This window comes from Lepisosteus oculatus, chromosome 20, assembly GCF_040954835.1.
Source record: "Lepisosteus oculatus isolate fLepOcu1 chromosome 20, fLepOcu1.hap2, whole genome shotgun sequence".
Lineage (NCBI taxonomy): Eukaryota > Metazoa > Chordata > Actinopteri > Semionotiformes > Lepisosteidae > Lepisosteus > Lepisosteus oculatus.
The window spans coordinates 737,434-751,137 of NC_090715.1; the positions used below are offsets into that span (position 1 = coordinate 737,434).

Genomic DNA, 13,704 nt, shown 5'->3' on the forward strand with positions numbered 1-13,704 from the left:
TTTTCTTCCCTTGTGTTAGCGATTAATCGTACAAGACGAGGACCACCGCTGCCCTTTGCAGACCGCAGAGCGTGGGGGATGCCTGTACCACCCACACCCCACTGTAATTCTAGCTTTCCCACTTCCTATCACCTGCAGACTAATCTTTTTTCTCTGTTGCAAGGACCTTTTTTTACGAAAGACAGGTAGTTTGGGAAGCTCTAAAAGAGGCTGTTGTGGCTATGATGTGGTGCTGCTTTACTGCTGTGGTAGACCTGTACTAGTGCTGTAATGGGCCAGTTTGCTGCTGTCCGATTCTCACCCAGTGTCTTTCTCTCCCTGCTTTTCTCTCTTGCAGTCAATGAGATCATTGGCAGAGACATGTCCCAGTCGCCTGGCTCTCATGGTACATCAGGCACGCACACCCAGTCCTAGCCTTCCTGCCGAAGACACGGCCCAAGCACAAGACAGGATCCTCTGTCCCACCTGATTCACCATGTGCTTCCAACACTGTGGCCTGTACCAACTGGAACACCACAGCTCTGTGGCTCCTCAAACCACACACCCTGCGCTGAAAGGAGCTGAGATACCAATGCGTGGCGAATGTGTGTGCTTGTATGGTTTGTGCACACAAAATGTTACCATGAGGCTGTGGGTGTCCTCAGTCAGCTTCATTCTAGATTGGTGCTTCACTGAATTATACAATTTCTGTGAGGCTGCCTGACAGTGCACAGGGCCAACAGGCACACCAGTGTACAGCGGGAAAGAGGCTGACGCCCTCTCCCAGAAGCTGCCACACTCTCGCAGCTCACAGTCTGAACCTCTTTGAAGCAAGTTACCTGGTAGCCACAGTCTCAGTTTGCCGTTTTGAAAATCTGCAAGGTAGCTAGAAAAAACGAATGCATTGAAAATCACATCAAAAACTGGCAAATAGTTTCCATTTTAAAATTACGCCAGTTGAGTCTAGTCCATTTTTTGAATGTGTAGGTCGTTAAAATTTCTCCCTGACCTTACTGTTTGAATTATTGTTGATCAGCTGTGTTTTAGTATGCCTGATGATGATTGTGAGGTTTTTGTGTCTTCTAAGCATATAGATACACTATAAGTAAAAATCTTGCGTGATGTGCTTATAGCAGCATTTAAATGAGGCTGTTGTGACTGGAGCGCTAGTATGCAGTGTGGTCTTATTACCTTGCTGTAGGTGAGGCAGTCGGGATAGGGGTGAGGTTCCTGAGGCTAGGGTTCTGCTGTCCTCATGTTAAAGTCTCTTTCAGGACATAGAGTGCTTCAGACAGCAGCTATGCTATTCCCAGGGGCCTGAGATGCTGGGACATTGACGGTTTTAAAACACACTTTGTATCATATTTTTGTTCCTTTAGAGCTTTTGCCCTCTAGTGTCTTTTAGGATGTGGGGGCATAGTAAATCCTTCCTGACTCTTCAAGTTGTCAGCCAACACCCCATAAAGTTTTAGCTTGAGCATAACGTAGCCAAATGTAGAACCGAACTTATGTCAAAGCTCACTGTACACGCGTGTGTGCACAGGTTGAAAAATAGCCATGGGTTTGAATATGAAACAGACCATTCCATCATGGAGCTGCACTGGGATTTGTACAATGCCACATTCCAGACTTTAAGTATTTTTAAAATTTGTAGATATTTTTTCAGTACTTCAGGTAGCACAAATGCCTTATAAAGATAAAATAGCTTTGAAAAAAAACATTAAAAGCTTTTAATAAAAATAGATTTTTTGTATAGGAAAACTTTGAGCTGTGTTTAAGCTTTAAAAACAATTAAAAAATTAGTCAAAGCTATTTTTAGATGTAGATATTTTCATAGTTTTGCAGAGAATTGTCAAGCTCTTATGATGTGCATTGATCACTGTTAGTCCCACAATAACTGTCAGTACATAATTTCCTTGAATTAAGAAACAGCCATAAAATAGTGTTTATTTCAAAATGCAGTAACTAGTTACCTTCCTAACATGTCAAGATCACAGAAAGTTTGAATTCTGAAGCAGTTGGCCAAAGTTTGCCTTTGACAGCTTGCTGTCAGATGGCCTATAGTATTGGTCAACTCCTTTCTGTGATTTGTTTCAGCCATGCAATATTTAATCCTGGTGTACAGGAACATTTAAGTGTGCCTTTCAGTTTATACAAACATTAGTGTACTTAACTGTAAGTAATTAAAAGGATGACCCTTATGTCTGTATAATAAGCTGGAATTAAATACAGGCAAAATGATAGAAAATATTTAATTCTATGAACAATATAATGCTAAGCACAAAGAACAAACATCCCACTGCATTACTACTGCATTCATTTTGAATCTGTTCAACATCACTTTTCCTTCCCTTGGCCTGTGAGATTCTCCAGTAATTTTTCATTTGTGTTATGTTAGAAGGTAAACATTAAACAGTTCTACAACAATACTGTGTGACATGTGAAAATAACTAAGAACCTAATGTTTAAATAATGCAAAATAAACTAAATAACATGGCTACTAATAGTTTCAAATAAATGTTTGTCTTAAGAAATAAGTAAAGCCATTGCAACAAAATTTTAATCAATGACAATAACAGACATCTATCAAGAATTTTTACATGATAAAATTTGACTGGACATCCAAGTGTCAATAATACAAGCAAGTTAAAAATGTGTGATGCTAAAAAACTACAAACAAATCTGAAAAAAATATAGAGAAAGGAAAAGGATGTTTTTTTTTCAGAAATGCTTGTGTGCATTGTAGCCTCAGTAAAATTTTACAGCATTAAAATCGCATGGTATTGTAGGCTAGATTTCCTAGTGAAGGCTAGTTCCTGAGATTTGTTCAGGATTAATTGAAATAACAGATCTATGCAGGATTGGGTTGATTCTCTGCCTTAACCTTATTTAAAATTATACTGTTGCATGTATATTTTTTATATTAAAAAATGGTGCAACCATTTTCGAGTTCTTTTCATAAATCCTGAAATTGAGTGGTGGTGACGCAGTGCTGTCCTGAGTATGGGTGCCCGTACAATCATGAAAAATCAAACTTAAAAAACGTGAGAAAACTGCTATGCACTAAACCTGTATGATGCCTTTTAAAAAAAACCTTGATGCCTGTAGACCTAGAAATTGTAGAGACGCTTTAATATATTACTATATAAATACCTAAACATTTGTAGTCCTGTATAAGAGTAAAGTTTTTTTTTCTTTTTATGTATCTGCCTTGTTAAGGATTCAATACAAGGGTCTTAATAGATTTATGTGTGCGCGTGTGTGTTCCTGGTTATTTCTAGATACAAGACTGTTAACATACTTTCTGAAATTCAGTGTTGAAGAAGCACACAAATGCATTGGGCTATGCAAACTAAGATCACAACAGTACTTTGAATTCTGGCACACTGTTGGCATCCTGTTTGTGTAAAAGTATACAGTTGCAGATTAACTTATTGACACTCTTTGCTAAACTCAGTTCATTCACTAGGGATCTTCACTCCTGTTCCTTGATTATGGATCCATGCGAAATACATTTTGGAAAGATATAATTGATGAATAAGTATAGTTTAGTAACCAATATTGATTCAAGTTCATTAATTGGTAAATAACATTGTTTCAAATATAGAGGTGCCAGTACTTTCTCTGTGAATGTATACATATATACACCTGCACATACATTTGTGTACTTATATATATTTATATATACACATTTACGCATAGAGAAAGATGCCTCTGTTCTCTGAAAGATGTGCTGTTTTTTGTTTTCTGACTTTTTGATAAAATAAAAACAACTGTAGGAAAGCCTTAACACTTGTAAAGTTTTAAAACTACTAATTTCTGAGTCAACTGTGTGTAATCTTTTCTGTGGATTGTTTTAGGAAGAAACATGTAAAAGTGGTACCAGGTGAAAAATAAAAGATGAGAGATGGCGGAGTGTTCAGATCATTAGGCTGCACCTCAAGATGTGGAGGAAGTAAGCCAGCCTGCAAGTTCCCCCTGAACTGTGTCAAAAAGGAACTGTAGTCCTTTTTATTACCAAAGATTTCAAAAATAAGATGTATTTCATGGTTTGAGACAAAAAGAAAAAACTTGCTTTAAAAACTCTATTTTTGATACTCTAAGATGGATGTCATTCCTAAAGGTTGGGGTGGGGGGAGTAAAAAATAGTTTGTAACATAAAAGAAGGGAAATACAGGTTAAGAATTCTTTTAGCTAATGTTTACAGAGCCTTGTATTGTAATTTCATGTACATTTTGTATTTTAACATTTTGTAATTTTTAAGATTGCAGTGCTTTTTGGAGATATTCAAAGGGAGTAGATATCTTGCATTGTAGACTCGCAATTGGTAGTGTAAAAATAAAACTTCAAATGCAGAAATACCTCCATGTGTCTCCACTGTGTGTGAATGTCCACTAGATCCTGCACATCACTGGGGCGCAGCTGAGGAGGCTGACGGTGGATCAGTAAATGCTGGCTGTCAAGAAGACTGAATTCAGAGGCTTAACAGAATTTAAACCACTGCAGTTAACTGTGGTTCCTAATTACTTTTTAGGAATGATTTTATGAACAGTGAAATGGTTATGGTTACTGTTAATACAGCCATAAGTCACTTGAAAATGGGACATTTCTTTGTGAAATGTGTTCAAAATTTGTTATATTCCAAATTCATTTTTAATTAATTTAAATTAAAACACTTAAATAAGCCACCACAGTTAAGTTTAAATTAATGCCTGTTACTGTGTATAGGGTTCTCCTAAGGACCTAATAACTGTAGACCTAACACCTGTCTACACTGTGTATCTGAACCATATTAGTTGTTTTTAAATCATCTAGAACAGTTTAATACTGTTCCATCTACACTTCAGAAAATTTAATACTAGACTCAAGACTCCTTCAGGGTACTCTACAGTTCTGAATTGGATCTTGTCTTGTAGTATGGCTAGTCGGAACGGTTCTGTAAATCTGTGACCTCCAGTATCCCAAAATGCTTGGTTATTTTAGCTGCATGGATTCAAAGTGGAAACAAGTCCATTAGCTGTTTTGAAAAACAGGACAAGAGTGATGTGGTCTAATGCTAAACAACATCTTTCTCCCCCAGTAATGAAGGTAATCAAGCAAAGTCCAAAGCGGAGTCCCAGCTTATCATTGTTATGGGGTCAGTAGCATTAGTAGACAAGAGAGCACATGACTCCCCCCTAATGGGACAGCGACCCATCGCAGGGATCACCCCACCTATAGAGCTGGGTAGACTGGAGCCACTGGGGTACAGCACGCTACTCAAGGTACAACAGCAGTGTCTGCAGCAGGGACATTAACCCACAGGGGTTTGCCAGCAGCTGTATCACCCTGCAGCTCATACCTGGTAACCCACTGAGCCTGGCCAGCACATGGATGGGAGACTTCTGAGAAAGCTGAGGTTGGCGCCATACTTCAGATGAGACATAAACCGAGGTCCTGATTCTCCGAGGTCATTAAAGGGATGCAGTCCCAATTTCTTAGACCTGTTATTAAATCTTGGTACCAAAATTAATTGAAGGTATCACGAAACTGAGCTTTGTGAAAGTACTTTCATAGTTGTCATGTTGTTGAAAACGCCTGGTCTCATCACAGGCGAGAGTTCACATGAATTGCAACATGATGCGGCCCTTCCTGCTCACTAGTCACTGTAATGGCTATGTACTAATGTGACTATGTGATGAGATGTACAAGCAAATAAGTACAGGTTGTGCAGCAGATATTTCACCACAGAAATGTTCCAAGGTGATCTGTATGCAGAGTTAACAAGTAAGTAGTAGTTGTCTGCAAAACCATCTCAAAGTTGTCAATGTTTCTTTGGGTTTAGAGATGTATGCACAAGCCTGTTTGTTTACAGTGCTATCTGTCACCGGACGTTTTGTTGCCTCGTTCTGAATCGCAGAATATGGCATTGCAAATACCTAGAAACCTGGAGGTTTTCAACATTACTGTACACTAAAGCTTTACATTTCAGTAAAATGCACTCATCAATACCGATTCAAAATATAAAAATAACATTGCAGTTGCACTTTAAATTCCCAGGGCATTTCTCTGTATGTCCTAACCTAATATAGCCCTGGCCTTTACCAGTCATGGCCTCCTACTAATCCCCATCTCTGAACTGGCTTCATTACTTTGCTCTCCTCCCCATTGAGAGCTGGTGAGTGAGGAGTGTACTGGTGCACTATGGCTACTGTCACATCATCCAGGTGAGGCTGCACGCTGGTGGTGGAAGAGAGTCCCCATTACCTGTCAAGTAAGTTTCAAGTATTATTATTATAGTCCAAAGAATTACCTGCTAAACAACATTTCCACCAAGTGAAATGTGAATTTGTTTATAAAATAGTGTACGTACAGCAATGAGGTGTGTGTGACACATTTGAATATAGAAATACGACAGGCCTGTAACTACTGAGTTATTTGAAAAACACACTCATGGCTTCTCAGAAAGTGCTGCTTTTGCAATTTCACCGTCTGTGAAGCATGAGTGCTGTCGGGTTGTGGTCACAGTCACCAGTTCCTGCTTACTGACCACTTGACCAGCTTCTCTTGTGGTCAAAAGGAAAACATGGTTGCCACTGAGATGACATGTGACTCATTTGAAATTCTTTTACAAAGTTTAAAATTGTTGACATTTGGGGAGAGCTTTTTGGTGAAAGGAGATTGATGGCAGAACAGAAATGCAAGATATTTTTTTTGCTTTAAAAATTTAGAAAAATAACCCCAAATTATTTGCTATATTGTGAAAGAATAGTAAGGTAAGTGATGAGTCATGTAAACTTCATCTGTGACTTTTGTGTCATGGTCGAGATCAAACTGCACAGCCTCTTAGGGTCCTGAATACCTGAATCTGTGTGTGTTCGCATCTTAACTGGTGTTGAGAAAGTTAGTTCATTTGATTTTCCACACCTTGTGTGTAAGGAGTAAGGACACATGAAACAAGTTTTTTCAGCTTCTGAACAAAAATACACTTAATACTTTGCATTCTGTTTTGCTTTATCATTTTAAGTCATTCACTATTTGTGAATTTCACACAACTATGTTCCAGAGAAAACTGACGCTGCGATTTTGAAATGTTTTTTCTTTGTAGTGTTGCATCAGTCTTGCTTTTTGTTTTCCTGTTAGTGTCTTCTATTACTCACCAGATCATGTCACTTGAGTTTCAAGATGTAAGATTAGGGAAGCAGAACTGATCCTGAATTTTGCTGACGGAGAAAGAAACTGAGTCAATCTTTCCTTGATTCGTGCTTGAGGTTGACTTTGTCTCTCCTCACTTCGCTCTTGTAGTCAAGATGAACACCACCTCTTACAACTTCAGCTCCAGTGATGCCTATTCGGCTCCAGGAGGTTCACTAATCTGTGTGATCCTGGGTCTGTGTTTCCTGGTTGGCGCTCCGGGGAATCTGCTGGTGATGTGGACCATCCTGCGCCACGTGCGGCCGCGCTCCCACACCGTGCTGCTCATCCTCAATCTGGCCGCGGCCGACCTGCTGGTCCTCATCACCGTGCCCATCTGGATCTACTCCTTTGCGGCCAGCTGGGTGTTTGGAGAGGCCGTGTGCAAAGCCATAGTGTACATGATCTACTCCTCCATGTACAGCAGCGTGTTCCTCATCTCCAGCCTGAGTGTGGAGCGTTTCGTGGCCGTCCTGTACCCTTTCGCCCTGCAGAACTGGAGACGGAAAGGTGTGATGACCAAGGTCCTGGTTGCCATTTGGATACTGGCCTTCATGTTTGGGACTCCAGTCATTCTAACACATACTGTTGGGGGGGCAAACGGGACACAGTACTGCACTTTCCAAGAATTCTCTTCGGACAGCCAGGAGATGGTTTGCCTGGTGCTGGAGACCTTAGTGGGCTTTGTCATTCCTTTCTCTGTTCTCTCCATATGCTACACCTGTGTGGGGAGACAGATAAGGCAGCTAAGCTTCAAAACCAAACAGAAGTCTGCGGTCCTGATTGTCAGCGTTGTCATCGCCTTTGTCGTGTGCTGGTTCCCTCACCACGTGCTCAACATGATCCGCCTGGCCTCCTTACTGCAAGACCATCCGGAAGAGCTGGAGGAATTTGTGCACAATGCAGTCTTCATTTTCGGAGCCCTCGCTTTCGTCAGCAGCTCTGTTAACCCTGTGCTATACGCCTTCGCTGCTCGCCGCTTCCGGAGCGGAATGAGAGAGTCCAGGCTGACCAAGCTGTTCCAGGAGATCACCACCCACACCTCTGGAGCCAGGGGTCCAGCCACCCTTTCTTCAGGCAGGTCAAACACGTGCAACCTCGCTCTTGAGTGCAAGACATCAGCTTCAGTTTGATCTTCGCTGGAGATGGCCGCCTCTTCTCCTCCAGGGCTTCACCTGCAGATGTAATTCCTCTGCTAGAGTGTAGCCTGCAGGGTCTGTCTGGGTCTTCACTGGCTTCTTTAAAGGTGGCTCAGGACTATGGAGGCCTGGAAGCCAAGAGGAAGCTGCTTCTTGTGAATGTGACCACAAAGAGCTCTGTACCATCTCCCCAGGCAGAGCGGCTCTGGAGGGGAGGGGAGTGCGCTGGTTTACTGCAGGAGCATCCAAGATACTGAGGATTAGGAGCACTTTGTAACTGTGGATGCTTGGACTAGATGCTCAAAATGAAAAAGGTGCAACTTTAGCACTGTGCTAAATGAAAAGAAAAGTAGGAGGTTTATTGCAGAACCTCTTGTAAACTGAGCTGCATCATTTTTAAAAATGCAAAAAAACACCACGATAATGGTTTTAAGCAAAGGCTTTAGTAGATTCTAGCTACACTTGTGTTTTTAGAAATCCAGAGAACAGAATGATTTTTATAATTTCACCTCAGAGAAGAATAAAGTCTACAAGCTACGTGTATTTTGTACGTAGGAGATAATCATGTCTTCCAAAATTATGGAGAGGAGTGAAATTGACAGATGTTTCTGAAGTGACTTGCAAGTTTATAAACGCTCCGTACAAATGTACAAAGATGCAATACTTCATATCTTTTATGGAGACAGTTATTCCTTTATGTTTAGTTCTGTTTTCCCTAAGTGGTTTAAGTACTTCTGTGCCTTGTTTTTTATTAATCTTCTTCTCTTTTATTGTTTTTTTTCCTGATGTGGTCAACCAAGCTGTCTTAGAAATGCTATGGCTCTTGTTTTATCATGCAGGGTGCATCCTGTTGTATTTTTAGTGTGTAAGTGGAAATCTTTTGGAATCAGACCAACTTTGCAACCATCACTCTGCAAATATTGCATTAAAGTAATGCGAAATGCTGGAAGTCTGAAGCTGTCCCTACAGTTCTTTCCTGCAGTGTATTGTGCAGTCATCTGTCAGCAGCTAGACAGTTTGGTCTCTGAGACCAGTGAGCAGGCACATGCTTGTCCTGACTGTGACAGGATGGGACAGTCTCACAAGAGAGGACCTACAGCCTGGTGAAAGTGTGCATCTCAGATGTGTGGCTAGTACCTTTTCCAGCACTGGCCACACACTCTATTAACCTGTGACTGTCACAGTAGACCATCATCAGTTTGACTAGGATGAATGATAATCTGGATAAGGAGTTTGTCTACATCAGTGCATCTGCTACAAAAAAGATTAGTTGTTTTCCTGATTAATTGGTGAATTTGTTGCAGTTATAGCTCATTGTTATCTTCTACTCAGTACATATACAGTACTGTTAATCTACTGTCATCCATCCATTTTCATTAACTACTTAGTCCAGTACAGGATCTCAGTGAGCCAGAGTGTAACCCAACAGCCAAAAAACAGGTACAAAACAGGATCCACCCTACACTAGAAGACAATTAATCACAGAGCCACACTCATAAAGGCGGGCAATTAACAAAGAAATGACAACTAACCTGTACAGCATTCTGGGGGGACACTGGGGACTCGAGTATAACTTTATAAAAAACATGCAACTTCTCCCAAAATGCATACCTGTTCAAAGTCCATCCCAGAACTCAAGGGTTGTCTGAAAGCAACACTAATCCCCATGCTGCCAGGCTGCTCTTTATGTTACAGTATATAACATTGATATATATAATGAGCAAATATAAGTAAATGAGTGATAACAAGAAATAAAAATGAAGTCTGATAAATGACAGTTCACAGGAGCTGCACAGAAAAGAGATGAATTACATTGAATGTCTGTACATGTTTTTGGACTAAGCAAATGAGTGCTGTATTGCTGCCTATATTTTCTCCAGCTGATTCTCTACACCCAGTCTGCTGCAATGCTCTAGGCCTCTCCCAGCCCAGAGTGTTGACTGTCCTGTATGGGACTCTTGTTGTGGAGGTCTCTAAGGGTTGACTCATTGTCTCTCTCTCTCTTTCGCTATGATTTAAAATTGGACTTTCTCCTCTTTGCGTCTGAGTTAGATTAAAAGGGAAGTTGAAGCTGCTTGCACTGCATTACTTCCCTGCTTTGCTTCAGGAGTCAGACGACGCAGAATGAACAGCTCCACCACCCATGGAGACAATGAAATGGATCCAGAAGAGCTGTCCTGGCAAAAGGCTCTGACATGTGTGATCCTGGGTCTGTGTTTCCTGGTTGGCGCTCCGGGGAATCTGCTGGTGATGTGGACCATCCTGCGCCACGTGCGGCTGCGCTCCCACACCGTGCTGCTCATCCTCAATCTGGCCGCGGCCGACCTGCTGGTCCTCATCACTATGCCCATCTGGATCTACTCCTTTGCGGCCAGCTGGGTGTTTGGAGAGGCCGTGTGCAAAGCCATAGTGTACATGATCTACTCCTCCATGTACAGCAGCGTGTTCCTCATCTCCAGCCTGAGTGTGGAGCGTTTCGTGGCCGTCCTGTACCCTTTCGCCCTGCAGGACTGGAGACGGAAAGGTGTGATGACCAAGGTCCTGGTTGCCATTTGGATCCTGGCCTTCCTGTTCGGAATCCCAAGCCTTCTAACGCACACTATCGGAGAAGAAAACAAGACTCAGCAATGCACTTTCCAGGAATTCTCTTCGGCCAGCCAGGAGATTGTTTGCCTTGTACTGGAGACCTTAGTGGGCTTTGTCATTCCTTTCTCTGTTCTCTCCATATGCTACAGCTGTGTATGGAAAAGGATTAAGCAAATGACTTTCAAGTCCAAGCAGAAATCCACAGCACTCATCCTGAGTGTAGTTGTTGCTTTTGTTGTGTGCTGGCTTCCTCACCATGTGGGCAATGTGCTGTCTCTGGTGCATCTCTCACTGACGGAATCCCATCCTCAAGCTGCAGATCGGGTGGAAGATATCAGGCTGTCCATGCAATTCCTCTCCGCAGCTCTGGTCTTCCTCAGCAGCTCCGTTAACCCTATGCTGTACGCCTTTGCAGCACGGAATCTCCGAAGCAGCTTCCAGGCGTCCAGAATTAAACAGCTGTTCCAGCACATCTCCAGCTCTACAGTCAATGAAGGGACGAATGAGCTCTCATTTGTGTCCAGAAAGCAAATCTCTCAGACTGAGCACACCAGCTGCAGCACAGCCTCGGAACAGCAGCTGGCTCTTTAGTCACAGTGTCTGCTTTCTATGGTACGTTAAAGCTTTTCTTTTTATAGTGTCATTGTACCACGCAGCTTTTGGACAGCATGGATTATTTCCAAGAGCTATAATGAAGTAGGTATTCACAACGTTTCACTCAGTGACCTATAAAATTATCATAAATATAATTGTAACTTGGCCAGGTATACAATTAAGACTTATTCTCTGTGTTAAGTATGAGGATATAAAGAGTCCTGCAGACATAAAAACATTGAACTTAATCGGAATAGACAGTAAACTGAAATCCTTCTAAGATATTAGGAAGTCTGAGGTTCAAAGTTTTCATCAGAAAGCTGTTGCTTAACTCTAGAGGTTTATTTTAGAGCACGTTCATACTAAGATAAGATTTCACATTGTGCTGAGATGCTGACAAAGAGCTTCATGTTGTGTATGATCTTACAGCATTAGCACTGAAATCTTCAACATGTTTTACAACTGCTGCCAAAATTAGAGCTGTGGCTGTCCTATTTCCCAAAACAATTTATTACCCTGCAGCTATTGTTATGTAAGTTAATATTTCTCATTTGTTTACTTTGATGCAATAAATATTTTCTTTTCATGACCAATTTTGAACTGAATGAGTTATTACATCAAGCCTCCTAATTACAGCTCCAGTATCTGCAGATACTCCACTCCTGGATGTAGAATAGAGATGATCAATTCAACGACAGCCCTCTGCTTCACTGTCTGACTGCTGTGTCCCACACACCACAGTACCCCAACACCAGAGGAAATCTGTTTGTTACAGCCCAGGGAGGGATTTTTATTTTCCTTAATCAGCGGTATTTACAATGCTATCCAATGTGGTCACAAACTGGGAATCTGCAAACACGCTTACAAGTGAATGTGTGAGAATGTGCTGCTCTTCAGATGTGTATAGAAGGCAATAAGGAGGAAGTTCCCTTCCAGATGTCAAATCTTAACAAGTTCTTCAGAAGCTCTTAGTATTGTTTCCATTTCGCATGTCTAGTTTTGTTACATTGATTCATCATCCAGACAAGTTCTCCTTTTCTGGTACTGTCTGCACCTCGGCTTGGGGCAGATGGTTTAATGACATGAATTTAAAAGACAGAAATTGTGCTCTTTCCATTGGGCGAAATATTGGAGGGAACCTGAGGCAAGAGATTAACGTACCACCCCAGGGGGTTTCATTGATTATAATGTCAAATTATAGGTGTGAACCAAGTGAATGTGCTTTTTCAGGTTTTGGTACAGTAAGGTCAGTGTGATGAGGCATTGGCTAATGGCTGCCAGACCCCATTTCCAGGACACAGAAGAGGTGTGCAGGGCGGGTGGTGATGAGATGGGGAGAGCATCCTGATCGACCATTCAGAGGAGACAATCAGAGCTAATATGTGTGTCTTTGGGAGGAAACCTGAGCACCTGGCCAGCCCTGAGACCATAGGGAGAACATACAAACTCCACACAGACAGGAGCTCCTGGACAGAATTCATCTCAAGACACTGGATCCATGAGGCAGCAGTGCTCCTCTGCACTGCAGCCCACAGCCCACTACTGCAACGCACAACAGACAAACACAGAACAAAACTATCAACCTTTCATTATGTGAACTACTGTTATATTCCAGTTACAGAGGAGCATGCCAGACCAGCAGGTGGCACTGTTTCTTTCCGTAGCATTGTGGGGGCTGAGCTGCGGAGGCTGTGAGCTTGATCAGCAGTGAGCTGCTGTCATTCCAGCTGGGGAAGTCGCCTGCAGGAGGATTGAGAAATCTGTGTTCTTTCTTTCAGGGCGTGGCAGCAGGCAGGGACTACGAGCTGCGAGAGTGGTGTGTTTTCCAAGGGGGCGGAGTGGCAGGATAGAGAGTGCAGAAACACAAATCGCCATGCACCATGCAGGGCATGGAGTCCCTGTTCTAGCAGGAGAAACTGACCTTCGCAACACATTAGGCCAGAAGTAGTTAGTCTTAGAGTACTGAGTGTAATAATTATAATAATTCAGGTGGGTAGCTGCGTCAGGTGTGCACACCTGAAGAAGGCTCCACGGCCAAAACGTTGTGTTTTCTTTCTTCTTTTTTTCAGCATGGAATAAACCTATTACTTGTTCCATAATTATAATAATAATTGCTTACACTTATATAGCGCTTTTCTGGACACTCCACTCAAAGCGCATTACAGGTAATGGGGACTCCCCTCCACCACCACCAGTGTGCAACCCCACCTGGATGATGCAACGACAGCCAGAG

General features: G+C 42.1%; 3 protein-coding genes across 5 annotated transcripts in view; all 3 read left to right on the forward strand.

Moving 5' to 3' along the window:
• Positions 1-4,341, forward strand: part of nfatc3a (nuclear factor of activated T cells 3a) — a 61,800-nt gene extending 57,459 nt beyond the window's left edge. For all 3 annotated transcript variants that reach the window (XM_006641515.3, XM_015368582.2, XM_069181173.1), the window contains exon 10: positions 338-4,341. In XM_006641515.3, the coding sequence (XP_006641578.2) occupies positions 338-414 (77 nt within the window). In that variant the 3' untranslated portion in view covers positions 415-4,341. The remainder of the gene's footprint in view (positions 1-337) is intronic.
• A 2,894-nt stretch (positions 4,342-7,235) lies between these two features.
• Positions 7,236-8,305, forward strand: LOC102693181 (leukotriene B4 receptor 1-like). Its single transcript, XM_006641514.3, has one exon. The coding sequence runs from the start codon at positions 7,269-7,271 to the stop codon at positions 8,283-8,285; it is 1,017 nt and encodes a 338-aa protein (XP_006641577.1). The 5' UTR covers positions 7,236-7,268; the 3' UTR covers positions 8,286-8,305.
• A 2,110-nt stretch (positions 8,306-10,415) lies between these two features.
• gpr190a (G protein-coupled receptor 190a) lies at positions 10,416-12,064 on the forward strand. Its single transcript, XM_006641513.3, has one exon. The coding sequence runs from the start codon at positions 10,416-10,418 to the stop codon at positions 11,466-11,468; it is 1,053 nt and encodes a 350-aa protein (XP_006641576.3). The 3' UTR covers positions 11,469-12,064.
• Positions 12,065-13,704: the final 1,640 nt, after the last annotated feature.